Source organism: Rhinopithecus bieti, unplaced genomic scaffold, assembly GCF_001698545.2.
Source record: "Rhinopithecus bieti isolate Rb0 unplaced genomic scaffold, ASM169854v2 scaffold_2435, whole genome shotgun sequence".
NCBI lineage: Eukaryota > Metazoa > Chordata > Mammalia > Primates > Cercopithecidae > Rhinopithecus > Rhinopithecus bieti.
The window spans coordinates 19,508-33,829 of record NW_016803909.1 but is presented as its reverse complement, the minus strand read 5'-3'; the positions used below and the strand labels follow the sequence as shown (position 1 = coordinate 33,829).

The window sequence follows — 14,322 nt, the reverse complement described above, 5'->3', positions numbered from 1 at the left end:
AAAAAAAAAAAAATTTATTAACAGATGCAGCAGAAATACAGTCATAAAAGGAATTCAAGGAAACAATTACAGGCTTGTTGGGAAGGAAATGAGACCAGAAAGAGTAAAATAACTTTTGAGAAAACAGATCACAGAATTCAAGAGCTCAGTGAGGCTGAAGTGGAAATGCTATGGCAGTGAGGTTTTGAATTACCAGAAAGGATGATCTGAGAGTATATTTGAGCTTAAGATTTCAGAAAAGGTACAAGTAAAATCTGTGATCTTGCTGTAGAACCAAGTGGCAGAATGAACTGGAGGTGAAAGTCTTTAGAGTTGCAGGACCCATGGTCACCCACATAAATGTTTATTTGTCCTAAATGATTGCAGGACCTTGTGAAGAGCACTGTATACCGGTCACTGTAGTCCACAAATAAGTGGGGAGGAATTGGCTGAATGAGACAGCCACGTGCCAATAGCAGGCGAGTTGCAGGGTAATAGAGCCCTGAGTTTTGAGCTTCAGATAGAGGATTTTTGTTTGTTTGTTTTCTCTACATTAGGTAGAGAAACAGTGATTGTGAAGCTGAAACTCCATAAGGTCAGGGACTGGCGCTGTCTTGCTCACCCCTCATTCCGTGTCTACTACAGTGCTCTCTGCACATAGTAGGTGCTCAGTAAATTCTTTTCATTGAATGAATTAGGAGCACTCTACAGAGTCCTATAGGAGAGGTAATGACTTGAGGAAGAGACTAGCTTTAGCAATAAACAGAAGTAGAAGGAGCATGCTGAGAAATGGTTGAAGATGTAGAGGAGGCTGCTTCAGTAGAAGATAGTGATTCTTGGTATTTCAGAAAAGTTAATATGCTCAGTGTCTAAGCACAATTGTGAAGGCATTTTTGGCACTGCAACTATTTTAATTAAATTATTAATATATAGGATGACCTGAGTAAAAGTACTGCTTGATTTTAAAAGTACTCCCTTTAATCTGTTTTGTTACCAGAAAAAAAAAGTGAACAAGAATTAAAAGATGAAGAAATGGATTTATTTACAAAATATTACTCCGAATGGAAAGGAGGTAGAAAAAACACAAATGAATTCTATAAGACCATTCCCCGGTTTTATTATAGGGTAAGTAGTGTCTAATCAAATGTCCTGCAGAGTTTAAAATGAAATACAATTTTGGCAAGGCAAGGTGGCTCATACCTATAATCCCAACACTTTGGGAGGCTGAGGTGGGAGGATTGCTTGAGTCTGGGAATTTGAGACCAGCCAGAGCAACATAGCAAGACCCCATCTCTAAAAAAAAATTTTTTTTTTTTTAAATAGCTGGACATGGTGATGCATGCCTGTAGTCCTAGCTTCTCAGGAGGCTGAAGCAGGAGGATCACTTGAGCCCGGGAGGTCGAGGCAGCAGTGAGCCGTGATTGTGTCACTGCACTCCAGCCTGGGCAACAGAGTTAGATCCTGTCCCCCCACCCCCAGAAAAAAGTAATTTTAAAAATAGGACCAGAATTTTATGTTTTAAAATAGAGGATTATATTTTAAATTTTGTATTTTATTATTTTATTGTAATTGATCTTATCACTATTATAAAACATTTTGAGCCCAATAAAACCCCAAGTTTAGATTTAAGTGGGTATGTAAACACAAAGTTGTTAAACTGTCGGCTTTTTCTAATTTTTATTATAGATGTTAGTAGTAAGTATTCTATTGGATTGTGTTATCAGGTATACAACACTTTGTTATAAAGTTTTAAAATTTTACTCAAGGCTAAACCAAAAAATCGGTTGAAAATGGAAAACTTAAAGAATTTCACTTGAGGCCAGGCATGGTGGCTCATGCCTGTATTCCCAGAACTTTGGGAGGCCAAAGTGGGTGGATCACGAGGTCAGGAGTTCGAGACCAGCCTGACCAATATAGTGAAACCCAGTCTCTGCTGAAAATACAAAAATTAGCCAGGAGTGGTGGTGTGCACCTGTGATCCCAACTACTCAGCAGGCTGAGGCAGGAGAATCTCTTGAACCTGAGAGGTGGAGGTTGCAGTGAGCTGAGATCACGCCACTGCATTCCAGCCTGGGTGACAGAGCAAGACTCCATCTCAAACAAACAAACAAAAAGGAATTTCACTTGACTATTTCTTTCCTTGTGCCAAAACTCTGAAAATGGCTTGAAGGGACATATAGACAAAATAGACCTTAAGAAAAGCTATTTACCATAGGGTCACTGCACTCCAGCCTGGGTGATAGAGCAAAGACCCTGTCTCAAAAAAAAAAAAAATGTTGGCCAGGAGCAGTGACTCACACCTATAATCCTATCACTTTGGGAGGCCATCAAATCAGGAGGATCACTTGAGGCCAGGAGTTTGAGAACCAGTCTGGGCAACTTGGTGAGATCTCGTCTCTCCAAAAAAACTTAGCCAGGCATGTTGGTGCACACCTGTAGTCCCCGCTACTCAGGAGGCTGAGGTGGAAGGATCACTTGAGCTCAGGAGGTTGAGGCTGCAGTGAGCTGCGATCATGCCACTACATTCCAGCCTGGGTGGCAGAGCAAGAGCCTATCTCAAAAAAAAAGAAAAAAGAAAAAAAGCTGTTTACAACCTGGGTATGGTAGGGCATTCACCTGTAGTCCCAGCTACTCTGAGAGGGTGAGGAAGGGAGAATCTCTTAAGCTTAGGAGTTTGAGGCCGGCCTGGGCAACATAGTGAGACCCCCCCCCCCCCATCTTTTTTTTTTTTTTTTTTGAGACGGAGTCTCACTGTTGCCCAGGCTGGAGTGCAATGGCCCGATCTCAGCTCACTGCAACCTCTGCCTCCCAGGTTCAAGCAATTCTCCTGCCTCAGCCCTCCCAAGTAGCTCGGATTACAGGTACGTGCCACCACACCCAGCTAGTTTTGTATTTTTAGTAGAGATGGGGTTTTGCCACATTGTCCAGGCTGGTCTGGAACTCCTGATCTCAGGTGATCTACCTGCCTCAGCCTCCCAAAGTGCTGGGATTACAGGCATGAGCCACTGTGCCAGGCTCACCCCATCTTTTTTTTTAAATTTTATTTATTTATTTTTTAAAAAAGAAAGCTATTTATACCTGAAAGTGAGGTCTACCAAAAAATATCTATTTAGTATTATGGAAAATGTAACCACTATACAAGTTAACTGGAATCTTAGCTGGATGTCCCTTGAACCTGTTACCTTCTAACTCTATTAATTATAACATTATTTGCAAATATAGTAAACATTTATTTAAGTGGTGTTCTTATAGGTTAATGTATTTATATAAGTGAGTTATCTGGATACTGAACTATTTCTTCAAGTGCAAAATTTTCACTGAACATTTTTTGTTGGAAACCTTCCAACATACTATATACTTCTCAACCTTTTAAGAATCATATGCCAGTAATGCTAGCCTATATTTATCGTAGAAAAGGAAAAAAATATGGCTAAACAAGTTGATCTCTTCCCATAACAACATCACCCAACAATGTAAACAGAACATTTTATATGAATCTTTCTACATATTTTTGTGGGTATCAGTGTATTTTTTTAAATGGGATTACATCATACATACCTTTACTGCTTTTTGCATTTCACACTTTTCTTAAACAGGGGCAGCTAGATAACTGAATATTTTTGATAACCTAGGGGAGAGAGAAGGGAATTGACATTTATTGAGTGTCTAAGCACTGCAGAGTGAAGGGGTGGCCTGCCCCTCCACACCTGTGGGCGTTTCCCTCGTCAGGTGGAACGAGAGACTTAAGAAAAGAAAGACACAGAGACAAAGTATAGAGAAAGGAAAGTGGGCCCAGGGAACCGGCGCTCGGCATACAGAGGACCCAAGCCGGCCCGGCCTCTGAGTTCCCTCAGTATTTTTTGATCATTATCTTCACCATCTCAGAGAGGGGAAGTGGCAGGACCATAGGGTCATAGTAGGAAGAAGGTCAGCAAGGAGACATATGAATAAAGATCTCTGTGTCATGAATAAGTTTAAGGAAAAGTGCTGTGCTTTGATGTGCATATGCAAACATCTCCATAAACATTTTCAGGGCTTTAAAAGTAGCATTGCCACTAGCACGTTACCTCCAGCCCTAAGGTTGTTTTCTCCTACCTCAGTGAATAGAACATACAATCAGGTTTTACACCGAGACATTCCATTGCCGGGAGACTGGCAGGAGACAGATGCCTTTCTCTATCTCAACTGCCAAGAGGCCTTCCTCCCTCTCTTACTAATCCTCCTTAGCACAGACCCTTCAGGTCTTTCCCTTTCCACAAGGCCATATTTCAGACTATCACATGGGGAGAAACCTTGGACAATACATAGCTTTCCTAGGCGTAGGTCCCTGCGGCTTTCTATAGTGTTTGTGTCTCGGAGATTAGAGAATGGTGATGACTTTTAACAAGTATACTGCCTTTAGGCACTTAACAAAGCACATCCTGCATAACCCCAAATCCATTAAACTTTGAGTAGACACAGCACATGTCTCTGCAAGGACAGGGTTGGGGGTAGGATTACAGATTAACAGTATCACAAGGCAGAAGAATTTTTCTTAGTACAGAACAAAATGGAGTCTCTTATGTCTACTTCTTTCTACATACACACAGTAACAGTCTGATCTCTCTTTCTTTTTCCCACACAGAGCCCTTTGTATTATCTCATTTAACCTGGATTCTTAAATAATATCTTACTTGAACACAAGTTCTTGGGTTCTCAATGCAAAAGGGAGAGAGAGCACCTGACTCTCTGAAAAGAGCTGGTAGGGCTTTTTTTTTAAAATCAGGGAGTGATATTAGGGTGGGGTATGCAGGCTGGGCTGGGCAAAGCAGATCGGGTAGAGTATGCGGGTCTGCATTATCTGGTTGCTATGGTTATCTTGAGCAGTGGGCTACCTGGTCTGGCTAGGGGCAACACGGCTCTAAATCAGTTGTTCAGTGTTCCTTCCCTAGATAGGACACCCACTCCACAACTCTGGTTATCTCCTAAGGCTAGTTACTGGAATTCTTTTGAGTAAAAGGCATGGTTCAGACATTGTGGTGTCAGTGAGATGATGGCGTGGGTTTTGTAATCAGTGGAAATGCATGAAAGAGTGCCATAGTGGGAGTGAGCTGACCCAAGCCCCCTTTCCTACTGTGTGTCATTCCTAACAGCTCTTGGATAGGAATGGTGTGATCCCATTCCTGAGGCTAGGACTGAACTTTCTTGTACTTCCAGGACCAAACCTTTGCCTTCTTTTTCTGGTTCCCGAGGGAATCTCCTTTTTTTCCTGTCTTCGTGTCACTTCTCTCTTGGGCCACCTCTAGATCTTAGATGGTTTCCTGTCTGCAGCTATGGATTTGTAAAAAAGTTCTTTCCCTTCTTTCTTATTCCTCTCCGTGGTCCCCACTGCTTCAGAGAAAACATCTATTATCTTGAGTCACCAGTTCTTTCCTTCGCTGATTAGCTGGTTAACTAGTCACTAGAACACAATCTCAGTCAGCCCCAACTGCAGCCCCATCCCCACCTCCTAATGTTTCTTCTGTTGACGAAGAGTCGAACTCTGTAAAATATTTGAAGAGATTTACTCTGAGCCAAATATGAGTGACCATGGCCTGTGACATAGCCTTCAAGAGATCCTGAGAACATGTGCCAAAGGTGGTTTGGGTGCAGTTTGGTTTCACACGTTTTAGGGAGGCATGAGACATCAATCAAATACATTTGAGAAATACATTGGTTTGGTCCAGAAAGGTGGGACAATTTGAAGCGGGACTTCCAGGCTACAGGTAAATTCAAACATTTGCTGGTTGACACTTGGCTGAGTTTCTCTAAAGACCAGGGATCAAACAGAAAGGAATGTCTGGGTTAAGTTAAGAGGTTGTGGCGACCAAGGTTTTATCATGCAGGTGGAGCTTTTAGCCAGCAGGCTTCAGAGAGAATAGCTTGCAAAATGTTTCTTATTAGACTTAAAGTCTGTGTTGATGTTAATGCCAGAGAGGTATAATAAGGCATGTTTGACCCTCACTTCCCATCATGCCCTGAAACAGTCTCTCAGGTTAAATTTTAAGGGCCCTGACTGAGGAGGAAGACCATTCAGATGGCTGGGAGCCTTAGAATTTTATTTTTGGTTTATACTCCTTTAACTCTGTTCCTTCTGATGGGAGGGATGGCATCTTAGTTCCTGGAAATGAAAGATAAAAACCATAACCCTGAGTTTTGACGTTAAGGTGTACTGAGGTACATTTAATGGGTCTAAGATGTAGAAGAGGAAGAAGAACTCTTTAAAGTAAATTGTTCTGACTGGGTGTGGTGGCTCATGCCTGTAATCCTAGCACTTTGGGAGGCCAAGGTGGGAGGATTGCTTGAGCCCAGGAGCTCAAGACCAACCTGGGCGACATAGCAAGACCCTGCCTCTATTATTAATTTAAAAAAGAAGAAATGAAGTAGATTGTTCTAAGTCAGGTTGGAATGAGTCATTCTAAAGCTCTGCTCATGGAAATCACCCCAGTTGACAAACCCTCTTGCCTGGGAGGCCAACATAATAGGCACTGCCTTGACCATCTCCAAGAACGAAGGTGATCCAATCTCAACAGGCATACTTTCCTAAAACTGGACAAGAAGAATAAATGGTTTTTGCTGGACAAGAAGAATTATAGGTGAGAACCACCCAACAGGTTCTTCTTGCCTGCTATCCAGACAGAGCCAATTTATCAAGATGGGAATTGCAACAGAGAAAGAATTTAATACACATTGAGCCAACTAAATGGAAGACAGGAGTTTTGTTATTCCTCAAATCAGCCTTCTTGAAAAGTTGGAGGGTAGGGTTTTTCAAGGATAGTTTGGTAGGCAGAGGGCTAGGGAATGAGTGCTACTGATTGGTTGGGGATGCAATCACAGGGTTATAGAAAAACAGTCCTGGTCCTTGTGTGCTGAGTCTGCTTCTGGGTTGGGGCCACAGAGGAGTGGCTGGTCCGAGAGGGGCCACTGGGTAGTCAGAAGTGCAAAAGCCTGAGAGGACATCTCAAAAGGCCGGTCCTGTGTACTACAATAGTGATGTTATTTACAGGAGTAATTGAGGATGTTGCAGATTTTTGTGACCTCTGGAATAATGACTGCTAATCATTTAACTGGCCTCCATCTTAGCAGAATTCTGGTCTTTGTCATCCTCCTGACCTGGTGGCCTTTCATTAGTTTTACAAAGGCAGTTTAGTTTGGGGATGAGCTATTACCATTTAAATCATAAACTAAATTTCTCCCAAATTTATTAATATCTTGGCCCATGCCCAGGAATGACCAAGGGCAGATTGGAGGTTAAAAACAAGATGAAGTTGGTTAGGTCAGATCTCTTTCACTGTCATCATTTTCTCAGTGTTATAATTTTGCAAAGGTGGTTTTGAAATTGTCAGTCTTCAGTTAATCCTCATTTAATTCTATATCTTTTTTTTTTTTTTGAGACGGTATCTTACTCTGTCGCCAGGCTGGAGTGCAGTGTCACAATTCAGCTCACTGTTATCTCCGCCTCCTGGGTTTAAGCGATTCTCCTGCCTCAGCCTCCTGAGTAGCTGGGACTACAGGTACATGCCACCATGCCCAGCTAATTTTTGTGTTTTTAGTAGAGGCGGGGCCAGGATGGTCTCGACCTCTTGACCTCGTGATCCACCTGCCTTGGCCTCCCAAACTGCTGGGATTACAGGTGTGTGAGCCACTGCCCCCAGCCAATTCTGTATCATTCTAAGGAAGCCACCGCACCCAGCCAATTCTATATCATTCTAAGGTGACAATGGAAACACAGTGCTTTAAGGAAATAAAATGAAACTTGGACTAGACTAGCTTTTAGAATAGCTTTTTCAGGGCAGAGATCCAGCCTTGCTGATCACTTGATTCTCTGTGGATCAGTTTTTGTTAAACAAATGTTAAGCACAATTAAGGTGAGATACAAGAAATAATTTGAGGCTGTGGCATACAGTTATTTTATGAGACCACATACATTTTACAGGATCCAGTAGTCTAAAATTTACATGTAGAAATTTATGTTGTATTTTCAGCTTCCTGCTGAAGATGAAGTGTTACTACAGAAATTAAGAGAGGAATCAAGAGCTGTCTTTCTACAAAGAAAAAGCAGAGAACTGTTAGATAATGAAGAGTTACAGGTAAGAACGAAGCAAAAAGTTGCTTTAGATGTTAACCATTTCTCATTTGTGCTACTTAAATCATGCAAGATTTCTTGGTGCCTAATGGAGTCCATACTACAGAGTGGTACTGCATAAGCTCTGAAGCAGCAGTTCCCACCAGAAGCAGCCGCTGAGTTTACATAGGTCATATACCCCAAAAATAGTGTTGTTTGTTGTTGTTGTTTAAGGCTCTAGGTGATTATACTGTGCAGCCAAGGTTGAGAACCACTGCTGTAGGGTCAGACTACAGCGGTTCAGATCCCAGCCCTGCTATATGACTTTAGGCAATGGACTTAACATCTCTGTGCTTGGATTATCATCTCTAAAGTAGGGATAGCTAACTATATCATAGAGTTATGTGGATTAAAGAGGAAGTGTATATCAAAAGCTTAGTTGGCACTCAATACATGTTATTTTTATTGTTAGTAATCAAAAAGATAATAGGAAATGAGATTTATCTTAATATTGACTTTGGTAACAAACTATCATTTTAGTGGAAAGCACGCATTTAACTACATTTTAAAATCTTGTTGTTTTTAACTTATAACATCTTCACTTCCACAATTCTCTTAAGAACTTATGGTTTTTGCTGGACAAACACCAGACACCACCTATGATTGGAGAGGAAGCAATGATCAATTATGAAAACTTTTTGAAGGTTGGTGAAAAGGCTGGAGCAAAGTGCAAGTAAGAATAATATAATTAACAAAAGAATATGTTATGTTAAGCATTTTAAATGCCTCAAATATTGGCCAGGCACACTGGCTCACACCTGTAATCCCAGCAGTTTTGGAGACTGAGGTGGGAGGATTGCTTGAGCTGGAGTGTTTGAGACCAGCCTGGGCAACTTAGGGAGATCTTGTCTCTACTAAAAATAAAAATATTATCTGGGTGTGGGGGTGTATACCTGTAGCTACTCAGGAGGCTGAGGTGGGAGAATTGCTTGAGCCTGGGAGGATGAGCTGTGATTAAGCCACTGCGCTCCAGCCTGGGTGACAGAGCAAGACCCTGCCTTTAAAAAAAATAAACAAATCCTCAAATATTAATTGAAGTAAATGGTATGACATTTGAGTCAAGTTACTAATGAAATTTAATAAAATTATTTACCGTCAAAAAATCACATTGGTATGAAGTTATTAAATAACTCCATCTCAAAAAAATGTACATATATAGTTTATGACACTTTCAGCCTTAAGACAGACAAAAGCAAACAAAAAAGAATGCAAGGCTAGGCACTGTGACTCACATGCCCATCTCTGCAAAATAAAACTTTTAATTAAAAAAAAAAAAAGCAAACATTTATGACTTAGGCTAGGCATGGTGCCTCACATTTGTAATTCCAGTGCTTTGGGAGGCCAAGACAGGTGGATCACTTGAGGCCAGGAGATGGAGTCTTGCTCTGTCGCCAGGCTGCAGTGGAGTGGCACAATCTCGGCTCACTACAACCTCTGCCTCCCGGGTTCAAGTGATTCTCCAGCCTCAGCCTCCCAAGTGCAAGTAAGAATAATGTATTATTATTAATAATTATATTATAATTATAAATACTATAAATATAATAAAATTATAATTATAAATACAGTATAATACAATATAAATAACCAATACAAATACTTTTTGTACTTTTACTAGAGACGGGGTTTCACCATGTTGGCCAAGATGGTCTCGATCTCTTGACTTGTGATCCTCCTACCTCGGCCTCCCAAAGTGCTGGGATTACAGGCAAGAGCCACTGTGCCCGGCCAAATCTGTTTCTTAAAAAAAAAAAAAAAAAAAAGTAGGGCTTAATATTTTTAGTTTTTGAATTCTAAGCAGTCTCTATTGTTCTTTCATTTTTTAATTGTATGAATTTATGCCGTTTTCTAATTTTATGTAGAAGGCATTTTCTCTTATGATCATTTAAATCTTTATTTTCTTTTCTTAGGCAATTTTTCACAGCAAAAGTCTTTGCTAAACTCCTTCATACAGATTCATATGGAAGAATTTCCATCATGCAGTTCTTTAATTATGTCATGAGAAAAGGTGATTCATTTTTACTGTGCTTGAACTCCTTATATGGGAAGCAAGTAGGTTTTTGGTCTGTGCTTTTATAAGTATTTCTTCCATGTGAAATCACTCTAAGTTTGAAGTAGACCTTCTTTTCTTTTGACCAAGATGTGTTACATAAACTTAGGTTATCATAAAAAAACAAAAGTTTTAAACCCTCATGTATCTTAAAGATAATAGTAGACTAAAAATATTAAGAGCTAAACCAAGGGTTTTAATGTATGGTGATTTGAAATAATTTCAATTTACTGATAATTTTATTTTACCAATATATTACAAGTTGAGTTGACTGAAAGGATAGTTTCAAACCCACAACTGTGATATCAGTTTCAAGGAGCATCTATTAAACAGCTTGGACTTATGATTCCTACAAGTGCCATAATAATCTGTGAAAGCCTACTGTATACAATCTTTAATAATTGGTTGCTGTAATTAACCTCAGAAATAAAAGCAGCTTCATTGAAGGCATAACATTATACTAGCTGTCCCTGTTGGGTGGAACACCAAGTTTAATTGGTAAAGAACAGTATCTTCAAGATGTCAGTTTTATTATAGCTTTAGTCATGATAGAATTGTTGAACTCTGCCATTCTATAGTTTTTTGTTTCAAGCAATTTTGTGGCGAGAAGAAATAGTTTTTAGAGTTACTAGATTAGCTCATCTCAAATCTAGCTCTTTATCTCCTTTTTCATATCTAAAGGATAAATCTTAAGAATTACGTTTCATTTTCTTGTTTATTGTCAGTTTGGCTTCATCAAACAAGAATAGGACTCAGTTTATATGATGTCGCTGGGCAGGGATACCTTCGGGAATCTGTAAGTATTAACCTTATAGACATTATATTAACTCTTATAGACATCAAAATGTAAACTAGTTATCACTGGGTGTTGGGATTACAGGCTATTCATATAATACTTTGTTTTATTTCTGTTTGTGTGTGTTTGTATGTACATATTTAGTTTTACCGTAACAAAGCAACTTGTACACTTTCAACTTTTAAAATTGAACATCATCTTTTCAGTGAAACAAAAAACAAATTTAAAAATAAACAAAATTACAATAGAGAATGTCAATTCCAAATAAGATCCTACAGATTCTACTGATTCTCCTATGGAGTGGCAGGGTTAAAGTCATCATTAAGAGAGGATTTATGCTGGGCATGGTGGTTCACACCTGTAATCCCAGCACTTTGGGAGGCTGAGGCGGGCGGATCACCTGAGGTTGGGAGTTCAAGACCAGCCTGACCAACATGGAGAAACCCTGTCTCTACTAAAAATACAAAATTAGCCACCTGTGGTGGCACATGCCTGTAATCCCAGCTACTCGGGAGGCTGAGGCAGGAGAATCACTTGAACCCAGGAGGTGGAGGTTGCTGTGAACCGAAATAGCTCCATTGCACTCCAGCCTGGGCAACAAGAGCAAAACTCTGCCTCAAAACAAAATATATATATATTGGCCGGGTGCAGTGGCTCATACCTGTACTCCCAATGCCTGTACTCCCAGCATTTTGGGAGGCCAACGTGGGCAGATCACTTGAGGTCAGGAGTGTGAGACCAGCCTGACCAATATGGTGAAATCCCGTCTCTACTAAAAATAGAAATACTTGCTGGGCTGTGGTGGCATACGCCTGGAATCCCAGCTACTCAGGAGGCTGAGGTGGGAGAATCGTATGAACCTAGGAGGCGGAAGTTTCAGTGAGCCAAGATTGCGCCACTGCACTCCAGCCTGGGCAACAGAGGGAGACCCTGTCTCAAAAAAAAAAGAGAGAATTTATTTTAAAAATGTCATGCAAGATGTCCCTTAAAAATCACAATTAAACATGCCAAAGGAAAAGCGACTCTGTCAAAATGCTCACTTTAAACTATCCAAACGTTTCAAACCTACCTTTTGCTGACCTTCTATAACCCCATTTTGTAAAATTTATTTTCTTTTTTTAAACAAGAGACGGTAGACAAGGAGAAGTTGGTAAATGCTTACTGTCCATATTCACATGGAGACGTAGTATACTCTGCGCTCAAGAGAGGAAAGCAACTAGAATTCTATGCACTACTACACAGGGGCCTAGCACCTTCCAGCTTCCAGCAGAGCAAAGGGAACAGATTTTTCTTTTTCTTTCCACAGACCTCGGTGGTGTTGATTCCATATAGTTTTTGCTGAGACACAGGATGTTTCTGTTTTGGGGTTTGGTTTTTTCTTTCTTTCTTTCTTTTTTTTTTTAATAAATGACATGTGTTACTAAACAAGTGTTCAATGCATATTGACTATACAAATTCCTTTTTAGATTCTTTTTCTTCAAACTTTAACAATAAAAAAAGGCCTTTTGGCCGGGCACGGTGGCTCACGCCTATAATCCCAGCACTTAGGGAGACTGAGGCTGGCAGATCATGAGGTCAGGAGTTCGAGACCAACCTGACCAACATGGAGAAACCCTGTCTCTACTAAAAATACAAAAATTATCCAGGCATGGTGGTGGCCGCCTGTAATCCCAGCTACTCGGGAGGCTGAGGCAAGAGAATTGCTTGAACACAGGAGACAGAGGTTGCAGTGAGCCTAGATCAGGCTGTTGCACTTGACCCTGGACGACAAAAGCAGACTCCGTCTCAAAAAAAAAAATCTTTTAAAGGGGAAAATAAAAGAATGTAGCATTTTAACATTTAAAATTACTGAAAACTCTTGATTATTCATGAATCATATCAGTTTGTCACTATTTTTTAAAGGGCCAAGAATTCCCCGCACCTTTTTTTTTTTTTTAAGAAAATATAAGAGAAGCCAGACACGGTAGCTCACACCTGTAATCCCAGCACTTTGGGAGGCCAAGGTGAGTGGATCACTTGATGTCAGGACTTGGAGACCAGCCTGGCCAACATGGTGAAACCCCGTCTCTATTAAAAATACAAAAACATTAGCTGAGCATGGTAGCAGATGCCTGTAATCCCAGCTACTAGAGTGGCTGAGGCAAGAGAATCACTTGAACCCAGGAAGCAGTTGCAGTAAGCTGAGATCACGCCACTGCACTCCAGCCTGGGCAACAAAGCAAGACTATGTCTCAAAAGAAAAAGAAAAAAGAAAATATGAGAGAGAAAATGAATGTGACTGTATTCCCACCTCTGGGTGTAAGGTTGCTAGGTCAGTTACCAAGAGGCTGCTTGTTTCCTATTAGGCACTGCTGTAATTAGGCCAAGTTATCAACAGATAATTATAACTTCATGGCCCAAATGGCTATGCTTCTTCTAAATATGGGTATCTAAATTATATGGACTTATTTTTCACCTCAGGCTTTTTTCCCAAATATGCAGTGCATTTTTTAAGGTTGTAGGGGAGAGGGGAAGGGAGTTGGGCATGAATAGAAACTAGGTTAATTAATCAAATAATTATTCAGATATGAGTTAAATGTAAATTTCTTGTTACAGTTTGTATGGTTCCTGCTATAATTTGTTGCATTCTGTTTTGTCTAGATTTCTGTAGATAGAATCTGTTAGCTCATTCTGAATAGTTAGTTATACTGTAAAACCTTTCAAGGGGGTACACTACAATTCTCTTTAAGGTTCAGACCAACTTGACAATAAAAGGCTCTTGCTTCTGGCCATCTCTTTCTAGCAAGGAAGACATAATTAGCCACCTGTTGGTACTTGTTTAGAGGTCAGGTCCCAAACTGTAGTAGTTCTCTAGCTCTGAGAATTCTTGTTAGCAGTTCACTTGATTTATAGAAACAGCAATATTGATTTATAAAAACGGTCCCCTGTTATTGTTTGTCTTGCCTCTTTCCATGTATGGAAACAAAGATTGAAAGAGAGATGGGCAAACGGGAGAGAAGAGAAACAGTGTACTTCTATAGTTGTTTCTAAAAAGGAATAATTTTCCCCTTCTCTCAATGAAAGAAAACACTTCTCTCAAAGTATTTCATCCATTCTTGGCCCATTGCCTTTTGAAACCCAGGCTTTGTGTCTTACTAATTTGAAAGACAGTGGCTTCCAGACCAACATTTATAATCTGAGTAGAGTATACAAAGTATAATTCACTTATTAAATCTTGTTAAGCAGTTAATAAACATTTATTTGGGGGCAGGTATTATTCTAAGCTTGTAGGGCTCACGTTTTACTTTGTTACAATCTGTTTTGCCCAGATTTCTTTTTTTCTTTTTTCTTTCTTTCTTTTTTTTTTTTTTTTTTTTT

At 40.1% G+C, this 14,322-nt stretch overlaps 2 protein-coding genes across 2 annotated transcripts in view; one reads left to right on the top strand and one right to left on the bottom strand.

Moving 5' to 3' along the window:
• The window catches only part of PRORP (protein only RNase P catalytic subunit), a 159,122-nt gene extending 155,564 nt beyond the window's left edge, over positions 1-3,558 (bottom strand). The window contains exon 1 of the mRNA XM_017858707.1: positions 3,538-3,558. The gene's annotated coding sequence lies outside the window, so the exon portion shown is untranslated. The remainder of the gene's footprint in view (positions 1-3,537) is intronic.
• The window catches only part of PPP2R3C (protein phosphatase 2 regulatory subunit B''gamma), a 37,145-nt gene that overhangs the window by 4,297 nt on the left and 18,526 nt on the right, over positions 1-14,322 (top strand). Inside the window, exons 2-7 of the mRNA XM_017858522.1 lie at positions 977-1,104; positions 7,983-8,087; positions 8,683-8,795; positions 10,030-10,127; positions 10,895-10,965; positions 12,272-12,296. Coding sequence (XP_017714011.1) covers positions 977-1,104; positions 7,983-8,087; positions 8,683-8,795; positions 10,030-10,127; positions 10,895-10,965; positions 12,272-12,296 — 540 coding nt within the window. The remainder of the gene's footprint in view (positions 1-976; positions 1,105-7,982; positions 8,088-8,682; positions 8,796-10,029; positions 10,128-10,894; positions 10,966-12,271; positions 12,297-14,322) is intronic.